At 51.8% G+C, this 13,269-nt stretch overlaps 1 protein-coding gene across 6 annotated transcripts in view; it reads right to left on the bottom strand.

Moving 5' to 3' along the window:
• Positions 1 to 215: 215 nt before the first annotated feature.
• The window catches only part of PYROXD2 (pyridine nucleotide-disulphide oxidoreductase domain 2), a 33,057-nt gene continuing 20,003 nt past the window's right edge, over positions 216 to 13,269 (bottom strand). The window contains exons 7-16 of one of the 6 annotated variants that reach the window (XM_024253621.3): positions 12,047 to 12,108; positions 11,852 to 11,949; positions 9,598 to 9,739; positions 9,107 to 9,241; positions 7,682 to 7,754; positions 7,270 to 7,426; positions 5,020 to 5,174; positions 3,876 to 3,982; positions 1,602 to 1,722; positions 216 to 518 (exon numbers count right to left, since the gene is read on the bottom strand). In XM_024253621.3, the coding sequence (XP_024109389.3) occupies positions 448 to 518; positions 1,602 to 1,722; positions 3,876 to 3,982; positions 5,020 to 5,174; positions 7,270 to 7,426; positions 7,682 to 7,754; positions 9,107 to 9,241; positions 9,598 to 9,739; positions 11,852 to 11,949; positions 12,047 to 12,108 (1,121 nt within the window). In that variant the 3' untranslated portion in view covers positions 216 to 447. Of the gene's footprint in view, positions 519 to 1,143; positions 1,243 to 1,601; positions 1,848 to 3,875; positions 3,983 to 5,019; positions 5,175 to 7,269; positions 7,427 to 7,681; positions 7,755 to 9,106; positions 9,242 to 9,597; positions 9,740 to 11,851; positions 11,950 to 12,046; positions 12,109 to 13,269 lie in introns of those variants that run through there. The other 5 variants (XM_063727700.1, XM_063727699.1, XM_054522761.2 and 2 more) reach the window with 5 other exon arrangements.

Here is a 13,269-nt window from a genome sequence, read left to right on the forward strand (position 1 = left end):
GTAGAGATGAGGTTTCACCATGTTGGCCAGGCTGGTCTTGAATTCCTGACCTCAAAGTGATTTGCCTGCCTCAACTTCCCAAAGTGCTGGGATTACAGGCATGAGTCACCATGCCTGGCCTTTAAATGGACTGCTTCTTAGCTGGTGTAAGAACTGTGAGTACCCCCAGAGAAGTCTATCCCACCAACTAACACAGAGAAAAAATACAAGCAAAATAATCTGTATGAAATATTAGTTTTAATAAAACAGAACCAGTCCATGTATGGAGGCATGGGCATAAGGTAACTTGGACTAAATGTAACTCATACGTTTTTTCTAAAATAATTTCTTGAGCATTGTGGTGGCCTTCTGTACTAACCCGAAGCTGAACTTCCTGGGAAGCTGATCCAATGGAGCACTTGGAATTCAGGGGTGGAGTCTTCTTCCTGGGTCAGAGCTGGTTCAGAGTCACATGCTCTTGAGGTCCCTAAAGGCCACATGTGCTGCATTTCGCCCAGCAGCTCCCATCACACCTCCTCCTGGAAGGGAATCTCCTATGAACCAAAGCTCCCCTCAAAAACCCGCCAGGGTGGGGGTGGGGACAGGGCTTACAGAGATCCAGCAACAAAGCAGAGTGGGGCTGGTTAGAGGGGTGCGGGAGCGTGGGCACTGGAATCACCTAAGACAGCCATTCAATAGATTCTGGCTCCCTCCAGGCTTCCTGCACCAAAGGTCTGGGGAGGGGCCAGGTCCACAGCCCACTGTCTCAACGGCTGAGGGTGGACATGCTGGATGGGCAGACGCTTAGTAAGCGAAGTTAAAATTTCAGAATAAGTGGCTGGGGGGAGGGGACGATGTGTAAGCCCAGACTCTTTCCAGGGGACCAAGTCCACACAGCTGAGAGAAAGTGTGCATAGCAAACGACAGCCTCAGCCAGCTCCGTTAGGCTTGAAATGTGCACAAGAAAGAATTGTAAAGTTGAAGAAGTTAACTTTATCCATCCTTCCTGGTCTAAAATATGGATGGAGGCCTCTAATCCCAGCATTTTGGGAAGCTGAGCTGGGAGGATCACTTCAGCTCGGGAGTTCGAGACCAGCCCGGGCAACCTAACAAAACCCATCTTTACAAAAGAATAAAAAATTAGCCGGGCATGGTGGCACACACCTGTAGTCCCAGCTACTCCAGAGGCCGAGGCAGGAGGATCACTTGAGCCCAGGAGGTTGAGGCTTCAGTGAGCTGTGATCATACCACTGCACATCCAGCCTAGGCGATAGCGTGAAACCCTGTCTAAATATATATATGGATGGGGAATTTAGGGACATGGGTCTCTCACAACCCCGCATTGGAATGTGGTGAGATGCCTCCACCAGGATGCATCCCCAGGCCTCCTGAAGGGGAGGTGTGAGCTCAACTGTGGGCTGTGGTCAGCCTGGTGGAGGCAGCGGCTGGGTGCTCACCTGTGCATGGAGAATTCTGAACACAGGGCAGCTTCTTATGTTGGGAGTTCCCTGCTCCCCTTCCTCTCTGCCACCTTCATTGCTTAACTTCCTCCTTCTCCAAGTCTCTGGCCTCCAGTGAGCCCTCCCAGTCCCCACAGGGTAGTGGGACTCCAGGTCACTCACCAGGATGAGCCCCACTTCCACAGAGATACAGGCCCTGGAGAGGGCAGCGGTAGCCAGAATGCAGGGGCACGGGGCGGGCGAAGTAGAGCTGGTCCAGGGACATGGCGCAGTGGAATATGTTCTGCAAGGGCAGGGCCACAGTCATTAGCACAGGAGCATTACAGCCTTTCCTGCCCTGGCGGGGTTTCTTCCCCTCCCCTGTTCTCCAGCAAACGTTCTTCTCCTTCCGGGATATTTTCTTGGGTTCTTAAAATGCAGAAAGGAAAGGAGATGAGATGGAATGGGCACACGCCCTGGGGCTGGGAGTGAAGTTTTCCAGAGGCTTTTTAAGGAAGAAAGCAGGGTGGGGAACACGAACTGAACGGGAAAGAAAAGAGGGTTTTGCTATCTACTCTGCATCCCTCTCACTCTGTTAGAAAAACAGAATTGTCTGACTTATTGTGGCGGCTGGCATGCGTCTCTGCGAGAACCCCCTTCTCTGGCCAAGGCATCCACCTGGGCCCGGACCCTGGCGTCCAAGCTCCAGCAGGATCACTGCGAATGGCAGACAAGGGGCAATGGAGCCTGAGCACGGTTCTGCCCCCCTGGCTTGGGTGAGACCAGCCCCAGGCTGAGAAGGGAGGCAGCATGGGACAAGCGAAGGTCAGACTCAGGGGGCAGGTCTGGACAAGAAGCCTGACGTCTGCTGGGTGTCACCACAGGAGTGTCCCCCCGCTGCCCTCCTCACCTTGCCCCAAACGGAGGCCATCCTCTTCCCTCGAGTCTGCTCCTCCCCATCCTCCTGTGTAAGTGAATGACACCACCTTCCTCCCCCTGGCCTCTGCGCCTGCCCTTCACATCACCTCCACCCTGACCCCCATGTGCACACTGTTACCAAGGCTTCTCAAGTCTGCCTGCCCCATGCCTGCTGTACCCAGCCATTCCCTTCCTTCCCACTGCTTGGCCTTCTTTCCTCTATACCTGGACCAGTGCTGTTCAGTGAACATGTAATGGGAGCTACATATGTAGTTTTTGATTTATTAGTAGCTACATTTAAAAAGCAAAAGCAGAGCTGGTTGTGGTGGCCCATGCCTGCAATCCCAGCACTTCGGGAGGCCAAGGTGGGAGGATCACTTGAGCCCCAGAGTTTGACACCAGCCTAGACAACACAGGGAGACTCATCTTTATGGAAAAAAAAAAAAAAAAATTAGCCTGGTGTGGTGGTGCATGCCTGTGGGCCCAGCTACTCAGGAGGCTGAGGTGGGAGGACGGATGGCTTCAGCCCCAGAGGTCAAGGCTGCAGTGAGCCATGATTGCACTACTGCACTCCAGCTTGGGTGATAGAACAAGACCCTATCTCTAGAAGGAAGAGAGGGAGGGAGGGAGGCAGGGAGGAAACAAGGAAGGGAGGAAGGAAGGAAGGAAGGAAGGAAGGAAGGATGAAAGGAAGGGCAAGCTGATGAAACTAATGTCAATAATATATTTTATTTAGCTCAATATATCCAAAATATTATAATTTCAACATGTAATCAATATATAACTTATTGATGAGATATTTTAAATTTTTTTCTATACTATGTGCATTCTACACTTGCAGCACATCTCACTTTGGCCTCAGATTTTTCTTTAGCTTTTTTTTTTTTAATTTTCTTTTTAGAGATAGGGTCTCATTCTGTTGCCCAGGCTGAAGCGTAATGACGCATCACAGATCACTGCAGTCTCGAACTCCTGGGCTCAAGCGATCATCCTGTTTCAGCTTCCTGGGTAGCTGGGACCACAGGTACGCACCACCACACCTGGCGATTTTTTAGGTTTTTTATTTTTGTAGAGATGGGGTCTCACTACGTTGCCTAGGCCGGTCTCTGATCTTTCAAGTGCTCACTAGCTGCAATGAGGCGATTGAGCCTGGCCTCCTATCTGGTCTCCCTGTCTCCAATCTCTAGTTTTTGATAAATTGACAAGTCTGAGGATGTGCTGCTGCCTTCAGAAGGGGGTGCTCTCTCTGAAGAAAGTCAGATGGCAGAGCCAGCATGGTTGTCAAGGCAGAGGGCCACAATCCTGGTGACGTTCTCAGTGGGGGCTGTCCTGCCTGTGTTTCTGAGCTCCCACTAGGGATCCCCCATTCCCTCAATTTGACCGCTTCTCTGCCCTCTCTCAGCCGGGGTCCCTGCCACTGTCCTCCCTTCCTGATGAAAGCTGAGTATGGAGGGACAAGATAAAGCAGAGAGGCCACAGCCAGGAAGTGAGGGTGCAGAGGGAAGGCTATGGTGAGAGAACCCCTAGGCTTATACGCACCCCTCCAGGAAGCCCGAAGATTCTCTCCAAATCTGGTGGTGTGAGGATGTCTCTGCCAACCACAGAGTCCTTGAAGCCAGGGGCATAGACCTCGATGCAATCGAACACTGGGGTGCCAAAAACAGAGAAATGAGATGGTGTTAGGAAGAAGAGGAAGCACTACGGGTGTACAACTCGGCAAATTTACTAACAGTCATTAAATTACACACAGAAATGGGCTTATTTTATCATATGCAAATTATACCTCAATAGGTGAAAAACAAAAATCAGTCCACAAGCAAATGATTAATTCATCCCAAAGGTGCATGGGTAGGCCAGTCCAGTCCCCAATTTTCCCCACTTCCCTACCCCAACCTTAAACACAAAGCTGCTTATCTCCTTTTGCATATGCAGCTTTTTTCACCTCTTCACTTTTCTCAAGCTGGGTTTTTGTTTTTTTTTGAGACGGAGTCTCGCTCTGTCACCCAGGCTGGAATGCAGTGGCGCAATCTCAGCTCACTGCAACCTCCGCCTCCGGGTTCAAACGATTCTCCTGCCTCAGACTCGTGAGCAGGTAAGATTACAGGCATGTGCCACCACACCCTGCTAATTTTTTTATGTTTTTAGTAGTGACAGGGTTTCACCATGTTGGTCAGGCTGGTCTTGAACTCCTGACCTCAGGTGATCTGCCTGCCTCGGCCTCCCGAAGTGCTGGAATTACAGGCATGAGCCCCCACGCCCGGCCTGCTCAAGCTGTTTCTCTTGTTTGGAATGCCCTTTGCTGCCTGGCCAGCTCCTAGTCATCCTTGGAAACCCAGCTTGACTGTCCCTTCCTTTGAAAGCCTTCCTTGGCTCTCTGGCTTATGCTACTCCTTTGGTTCATGCAGTCAGCTGTGCTGTAATGACAGGTTTCTTCATTAGTCTCCTCCATCCCTCGCTAGACTGTGAGAAACTGGAGGGTAGGAACTGTGTCTTCTTGGCTTTCTTAGCCCAGTTCCTGACCCCAGCAGTCAACTATGTTGACTTGAGGTTCCCTCGACTATTTCCTCCCTTTGGGACAGCACCTGCAGTTGTCAATCCCGAATGGGGCAGTGAGGAGGAGTAGGCCCAGTCGGGTCGCATGCCCGGCTGTGGCTCTGGAGGCAGAATGTGCAGCTCTCTTTACCTCTGTCTGCATAAGCGTCTCTCTCCTGCTCGTCCCAGGCCTTGCCTCCAGCCAGCGTGTAGGGCGTGTACTGAGTGAAGAGGGAGACTACGTGGCAGCCGGAGGGAGCCAGGGTGGGGTCCAGCGAGGAAGGGATGCAGAGCTCAATTATAGGCCTGTGCGGGCAGGGAGCAGAGACGGCAGGTCTAAAGAGCAGCAGTGCGGAGGGTAGGGCATCTGAGATGACTTGGGACACAGTGGAGGCCCTGAGATGACACCAATCCTGGGCGATTGTCGCTGTACAGCCACAGTGGTTGTCCACCTGCACGGGCTTAGCGGCTGCTAGCGTGGTCCAGAACACCTGTGAGGAGCTCACCTGGCCCCAGACCCCCGAATGCATGGCCTGTCCTTGCCTGCCTTCATCACATGCTGTGCTCTAACCACAGCTCCCAAATGCAAATGTCTCCAAGGTCCACACAGACAGTGGAGTGTGGAAAGGGGCCAGGCCTAAGACAGCAGGCGCCCAAGCAGCCAGATTTCAGCCAGGCTTTAGTGGCCTGACTGCCTTTTCCAGAGTAGACCAATGGAAGACAGAGCTGCTAGGGCTGCCTCGAGCCCCAGCAGAGCTGTGACCTGCTTCCCACCCCACCACCTTTGCCTGCCACACCTTTTCTACCTGGAGCATGTTCTCCCTCTGATCTCCAAATATGAGTCTCCTTCAAGGCCACGGGAAATGCCCCTTCTCCCTGCGTCCCTCAGCTGCAATGTTCTCACTGAACTCGGATGTCCACCAGGGATCTCAAATGTCCCCTGTTCAAACCCCAATGCCTGATTAGCCTCTAAAATCTGCTCCACCCCCACCGCCTCTTCCTCTTTTCAGTAAATGGAGGCATCATTTCACAGTCGCTCCTTTTTTTGACCCACATCCCACTCCCTGTCCAACAGCAAGTCCTGTTGGCTTCACCTTCAAAATACACCCAGTCTTCCATCACTTCTCATCACTTCCCCTGCCCCCACCCTTGTCCAAACCACTGTCCTCTCTCCCTTGGATTCTGCAACAGTAACCCATTGCAACAGATGCCTTAACTTTTTCTGCATACAGTGTCCAGGTTGGTCTTTTTAAAGTATAAGGCAGGCTCTGTACAAACTTTCCTAGAGTAAGAGCCAGGGCAGTTGACAAGACCCAGCACCATCTGAGACCCTTCATTCCCAGGTGCTCTTTCTTCAGCCACTCTGCCCTCGTCCCTGTGCCTCCTACACAGCAGCACACTCCTGCCCCAGGGCCTTTGCACCTGACTTTCCCTCTGTCTGGATGTTTTTTCCCCCGATACCCATAAGATCTGTATTCTCACTTCCTTCCGGTGTCTGCTCAAGTGCCACGTTATTAGAGAAGCCTTTCCTCCCCTTCCCTGCCTATTTTTCTCCGCAGTGCTCATCATCGATGCTTACTTGTTGATTGTCTTCCTCTCATGGATAGAGAGTCAACGACCTGAGACTTTCTTGGCTTTGCTTGCTGATCTGTGCCCAGTCACTGAACCAAGCCTGGCACAGGATAGAGACTCCAGAATATTTATAAATGGATGAATGAACTTTGCCCTATACCCTTCTCTCCAGGCACACATCTTCTTTACCACATGCTATAAATATTTGTGTACCTGTCGTATCATAAGCTTTGTGTCAGTTTCATGCCCCTGCCCCGCTAACTCTCCCAGCCCGTACCTAGTACAGAGCCCAGCACTGAGTAGGTTTTCAACAGTGTGTGCTGGACGGTGGACAGGATGGAAAGGCGCTTGCTCCTATAGCACCCCTGCCTGTTCCAGAGGAATGGAAATACAGCTGCAGTGGGAGGTGGGAAATGCTTTTAGAAGTTTTGCAAGAAGGCAGATTATCAGAAAAAGAAAGGCTACGGAGTAGGGGACTCGGTGAGTGCGTGCTCTCTGACGGGCTTTGAATGAGAGAACTTCCTTTGCTCTCCCAGAACACATTTTCTCCTCTTCTTCCCCAGCCCAAACACTTTCCCGGGCAGCGCTCTGCCCCTCTGCCCCTTCCGCTAACCTGAGACGCTCTTCACCGCTTACTTGCCCTCATCCTCAGATTTTTCACCTGGGATGCACTTCCTGTCCTTAGAAGTTAAGTATGGATTTTGGCAGATCCTAAGTCACTGTGAAGGTTGAACGCCAGGCCTGATCCCTGCTGTGCGTGGCATGGACAGCCCTGCCTCCCAGGCCCATGTGGAAGAACATCAGGGGACACAAAGTCCAGGGCCCCTACCTGTGGGAAGGCAGGCCGTCCATGGCATCTTCAAAGGCCTGATGAAGGAGGAGGGTGTCTTCACAGTTCAGGTGGATGGAGCACTGGTGATGGGGCAGTGGCTGGCCTCTGGGAGCATTGGGGGCTGCCAGGAAGCTGGGCAGCCTGTCTACGGCCACTGAGGGACCAAAGAGGAGGGTCAGGTCTTAGGCCCCCAAGGTCCTCCCTCTACAGCCAGCACCCTGCTACCCTCAGTGGTGGACGGGAGTAGGAAAGTATGAGCAAGTGTTTCACCTTCTGACCAGGCTGCAGGGGGACACAGGCTGGAGGTCAGGGAACGGAGATGATGACTAAGTTCAGCTGCCCCCAGCCTGGAGGCTTCTCACTCAGATGGGTCAAAGGAGACAGTGCTGCAATGTGGTGTGCCTCTTACCATTGATCTTGGTGACAGGCGACCGGGTGTCCAGCTGAGAGATTCTCTCCAGGAACTCCTCAGGAAGCCACTCCTGGAAGGAGAAGGCTCCATGAAAGGCCTCAGATGTCCAAGGCCCCAAGGAAGCTGCCTTATTTCTTTGCTCAGGAAGATCGCTCAGTCGCTCTCTCCAGAAATCCTCTTCATCCTTCAAATCTCAGCCAAAACCACCTCCTCTGTGAAGCCTTCCTAGATCCCCTCCCACTCAGCTCTAACCACTTCCTCCTCCACACTTGGCCAGCAGTTCTGACTGTGAAATAGTCCACACCTCTCCCTGCTTGCAAAGGGGTCAGTGGTTTGCAGGCCTCTTTTCACTACTGGTCTGTAAGCTCTTGGAAGCCTCAATGATCTCAGAATTGCCTTAACAAGTTTCTTCTTACTGATGTTTGTTGAATTTTAGTAATGGAATCACTCAGAAAAAGTAGTGCTTTGCCCCTAAGAATTGCCCCCAAGAATGGCTGGGAGCTTCATGCGCGTATACATGTTATCATATCTTTTGGGCACAGGGAAGGTCAATTGCAAAAACTGCCCCCAAAGCTCACCCCTCCGTGTTTGCACACCCACTTCTGTGTAACCTTGCAGTGCCCTCACACTCTGACTCTAGGCTTGGCCATGAGACTTGGTTTGGCCAATGCTAGCAAACAGGATGCAAAGAGCTCAAACCATGTGATGCTTGCATGCATGCTTGAGCTTGCCTGCTTTTGCCCTTTGCCAGACCCTGAGAACATGCCTGGACTACTGTGCTGGAGAAGGACAGACACATGGAGCAGAGCCGAGTCCCCCACCCGGTCATCCCAGCAGAAACGGTCCTGGACCAGCCACCACCAGCCAGCTCCCAGGTACATGAAGGAGTCCCGCCAAGATCAGCAGAATTGGCAAGCTGACCCACAGCCGACTGCAGATACATGAGCAAGCCTTGAGCAGCTAAAATCCACCAAGATCAACTGAAGTCTCCAGTTCTGGGTGCCAGTATTTCTTGTTGTATGCCCAGAAGTTGTGTGGCTCTTTGTTAACTGATTAATTAATAATCATGGATAATACAACAGATCGTTGACACAGACAATGGAATTAGAGCTGGTGAGAGGGGAGAAATCAGGAAAGTAGGAAGGTTGTGGAAATAACTCTAGATTGAAAGTCAGACCTGGGTTCTAGCTCTGGCTCTGCCAATGGCCAGAATCTTGGCCACTTCACCTCTCTGGCCCCTTCTCCTCACCTGTGAGGCTTCTTCCCCATTTGCTACCTGCCCTTACCCGCCTGTTTCCCAAATGCAGAGACTTGGCTTTTGCATCTCACACCCTGAAGCAATCCTGGCTCCCTCAATCCCCACAGTTTCCAACCCCTGTTTTGGCAAACATCTAAGCTCCACCCTCCTGCCCACAGCCTCACCTGTGGCGTCAGCTTCAGGAAGGTGATCTGCGGTGATGTGTTGGACAGCACCACTTTGCTTCTCACCTCTGTGCCATCTTCCAGCACAACTCCTTGAACACAGCCTTCACTGTTCACCTGCACCTTCGCCACTGTCTAGAGCCCACCAAAACAAGGCCCCAGAAACCCCAGGAAGGGAAATCCAGGTTAGATCTTGTGGGATTTCCATGGTCTGTGCTGCTCCTAGGCATTCACAGCTTCTTCATCCCAAACCCATCCCACCAAGTTCTGCAGCTTCTCCATGAAACACTCAGCCTCAGTTCAGTGACCAGGGAATTCCAAGGGGGTGGTTAGCCACTAACAGACTGCATGACCTTAGTCTCTTGATTCTGCAACCCACCCCCCCACTGCCCCTCTGTTCATCGGTAAAACAAGCAACTTTCCAAATCTGAGACTTTGTTCTGTCCTGGGATCCTTGCCAATAATTGGGGTGGGGTAGAGGGGCCGTTCACCTTTTCAGTGAAGATGCTTGCTCCATGTGTGGTGGCTGAGCTTGCGATGGCATCAGAGAGGGCACCCATGCCCCCCTGGACGTAGCCCCAGGCCCCCTGCATCCCCTCCAGGCCTCCCATCACATGATGCAGCAGCACATACCTGCGGACAGACCATCTGACTCAGATCCTGGAGGTGGGATCTCATCTCCCCAGAGTTCTAGGTGCAACTGTTCCTTTCCATCTTGATCTTCAGCCCCTCCCTGCCACCATCCAGCCCTTTCCCAGTAGGCTTTAATGAGCTCAAGTTCTTGTAAGAGCCCTTTGCCTTCTTTACACCCTCTCCCCAGCAAGTGTGTCTATGTGCATAGCTTTATTACCAAAAAGAAGGCAACGATGCCCAAACCTGCAGCTCCAGCACTCTCCTGAGCTCCAGCTCCTGTGTCCAGCTACCCACAGATATCTCCATTTGGACCCTTTCTTGGCAGCATCTTAAACCCACCACCTTTTCCCCATTCTCCAGCTGCTTCCCCTTCAATCTTTCCCATCCCAGTGAATGGCACCTTTCAATGGAAGGTTCTGTTTCCAACAGAAACCCAGGTGTCAGCCTTGACCTCTACCATCCTTCCCCATCTACATCCACAAAGCAACACCAACTCAGCCTCCAAAGGGCTTTCAAGGTCACCCCACCTCTCAGCCTCTCTTCTTTTCCTTATGCTGCTGCAGTAGTGCCCCTCATTGGACCCCCTCTCCCACTCTTTCCCTCCTGCAGGTCTTGTCCACATATATCCTGGAGCCCTATCTTAAAGCCCAGCTCTGCTCCTGCCACTCACTTATCACCAATTCCAAGCCTCCCCTGCTTGGTGCTACTCTTAGGGTAATGGCCAGTCTCCTAGCAGGCGCTCCAGCCTCATCCCTCATCCTGTCCCCCTCTCCATACCCCATCCTCCTAACAGAACCTCTCGATTCCCTGGGTGGATCACATGTTCTCTCAATCCCAGCATTTCCCCTGCTGTTCTGTCGGCCTGAAGCCCCTTCCTCCCTCATCTTATGTTTCATTAACTCCTCTTTGTCCTTTAGGTCTCAGATCAAACACCTCTTCCACGTGAAGGCTCTCTGACCCTGACCAGGCTGTGTCCCGGCTGCTCCTCCTAGCATCACACTCACGCCACTTCATCATCATCACTCAATCTGTGTCTCTCGCCCATCAGGACGTCTGCTCCGCTCACTACTGTATCCCCAGCACCTAGCACAGGCAAGCGCTCATCCATATTTGTTGGAAGAATTAATGAAGGAACAGATTATTTAAAGGCACATTTCACAAATGGAGCACTGGTTAAGCCTCCCAGAGATCCGAAGAGAAAAGGGGAGGAGGCCCCAGCTGGAAGATCCAGATTGGCTGGTAGATCACAGTTTGGCCAATATGTGGCAACTGCTGCCAAGCCCCCATCTCCATGGCCCTGGGGGAATTTGGGGCCAGCTTAATATGTGTTGAAAAACCACTTCCGAGGGTGTGCTCATCCCTTGAGAGAAAAGCCACGTTGACAGCTTCTAGCTTCTAGCTTCTAGCTATATCTTCTGGTGCACTGGAAACGGCCCAACCCTTGGCGGCATTCTCCATCCCAACACACACACACACACACACACACACACACACACACCCCTCCATTCCTGCTCCTGGAGGGGCTCATTAAGTCAGACCACACTGCAGGCTTTGCTGTGTCTGACTGCCACCTCTCGGATTGGGCTGTCAGCAAAAACTCTCACTCACAAAGAAAGAGACAGCTTCCTGTCTATCCTGAGGTGTCTGTGTGAGTGTGTACCAGAGCCCAGGGGAAGGAACGGTGGGAGAGAAGGGAGAAAGGGCGTTTGTGGGAGTGGAGAGGTGGAAGAGGGAAGGGAAGAGGAGAGAAAAGAAAATATTAATGTTGAGCTATCAAGCAGGAGGTGGGAAAGAGACTTTTCTTAGTGAAGCAGTAGGGCACAGTCACTAAGAAGGAAGATTTTGGGGAGTCAGACACCTCGAGCTGGAAATCAGCCTTGCCACTTACCAGCTGAGTGGCTTTGGGCACAACACTCCCTTCTCTGAACCGCAGTTCTCAGATGTTGCTCTGAGGGTTAAGTGGATCGTGTAGGTTGTGCCTGGCTCGGTTCCTGGCTCATTGGGTGAGCTCTGTTAAGTGGCAGCTGTTGTTGCTGCCACTGCCACTGTTGTCCTCATTTTTGTTGGGGAACATGCCCCACTCCTGTGTACCACCTCACCTCCCTCACTCACCCACTCCCCGGAGTGTGGGGACTTGTCATGGCTCCAATCACAGCATCTGTGGCTAGAGTGGCTTTTAGAGGCTCAGACTCAAACCACTGATCCAGCACCTGGACAGCACAACAGCAGAGAGAAGGGCTTAGGGGCTTCGATGGGAGGAGGGCCCCCTCACTGCCTGGTCGGGCCTGAGGCTGGGGAACCACTCACCTTGGTAATGGGAGCTGTGAGGACCTCGTAATATCGGGGAAGCTGGGCTCCTAGGATGCGGCCTACAAGAGAAGATCCACAAAACAGAAGTTGAAACAGGTGACAGGGAAACCCTCCGACCTGGCCTGGGGGATAAAAGAATGGAGGAGGCCAAGACTTCCTGCCAGGAGGTGGTATAGCACAGCCAATGCAGGGACAGATCCAGCTTGAGTCCTGGCCACACCTCTCACCAGCTGCAGCGCCTGGGACACATTTTTAACATCTCTGAATCTGCTTCTTTACCTGTAAAATGGGAATCCTATTTTACACCCCAAGGGCTACGCTGAAGATTAAACGAGCTAGGTAAAGCATTTGCAAGTTCATAGGTACTTCATACATTTAAGCAGTTAGCATTATTTTTGGAAAATTTTAAGCTTGTACCTTATTCCCTTATTTTGAACTCTGGAAGGCCCATATCCTGGGAGGTTGCTGGCATGGCTGATCCATTCCTATGACCCTGATTCAGACCATTTCAGAAAGAAACTAGGCTTTAAGGCCTTCAGGGTAGAAATCATGGTCTCTAGCCTTACAGCCCCTGGGCCTAGCTTAGTGTTTGGCACATAGTAGTTGCTCAATAAATGTTTTTTGCCTGTTTTTCACACAGAGCTCCTTGGACTGGTTATCTGAGAGGCAGTGTCTACTTTTTGCATTTGTAATAGATTCCACTGGCGCCATACTCTTTGCAATGTATAAATCTGCAGTGCCTCCCAACCCACCACAGCTTGGTTAACCTGCCTGGCTCCTTGGCTCTGGGCTCATCCATGTGATTTGGCCAGCCAGTGGAATGGTTGCAGATGTGACACAAACCCAGATCTGAAACAGGCCTGTACATTGGGGCATGCCCTCTGTGCTTGTGCCACTGATGTGAAAAGTCCACACCCAGATCAGCATGTGCTTCTACAAGGAAGACGAGAGGTACCTGGAGCAGAGCTGCCTCCACTGAGCTGTTGCAGACACAAACACATGCCTGAGGCCAGACCAGATCAGCTGAGCCAGCTGGGATCAGCTGAACCACGAAGACACATGGGAAACAAATGATTTTTTTTCTAGGATATAGAGGCTAAACTGGTCTGTATACCCTCAAGGAGGGTAGAAAATAATAGCACATTTGATGAGCCTTCCATTCTCATACTCACGGCAGACATTACTAATTGATCACAGAACTTCTCCTTGCTGAGCCCAAA

The sequence above is a fragment of the Pongo abelii genome, chromosome 8, assembly GCF_028885655.2.
Source record: "Pongo abelii isolate AG06213 chromosome 8, NHGRI_mPonAbe1-v2.0_pri, whole genome shotgun sequence".
Taxonomy (NCBI): Eukaryota; Metazoa; Chordata; class Mammalia; order Primates; family Hominidae; genus Pongo; species Pongo abelii.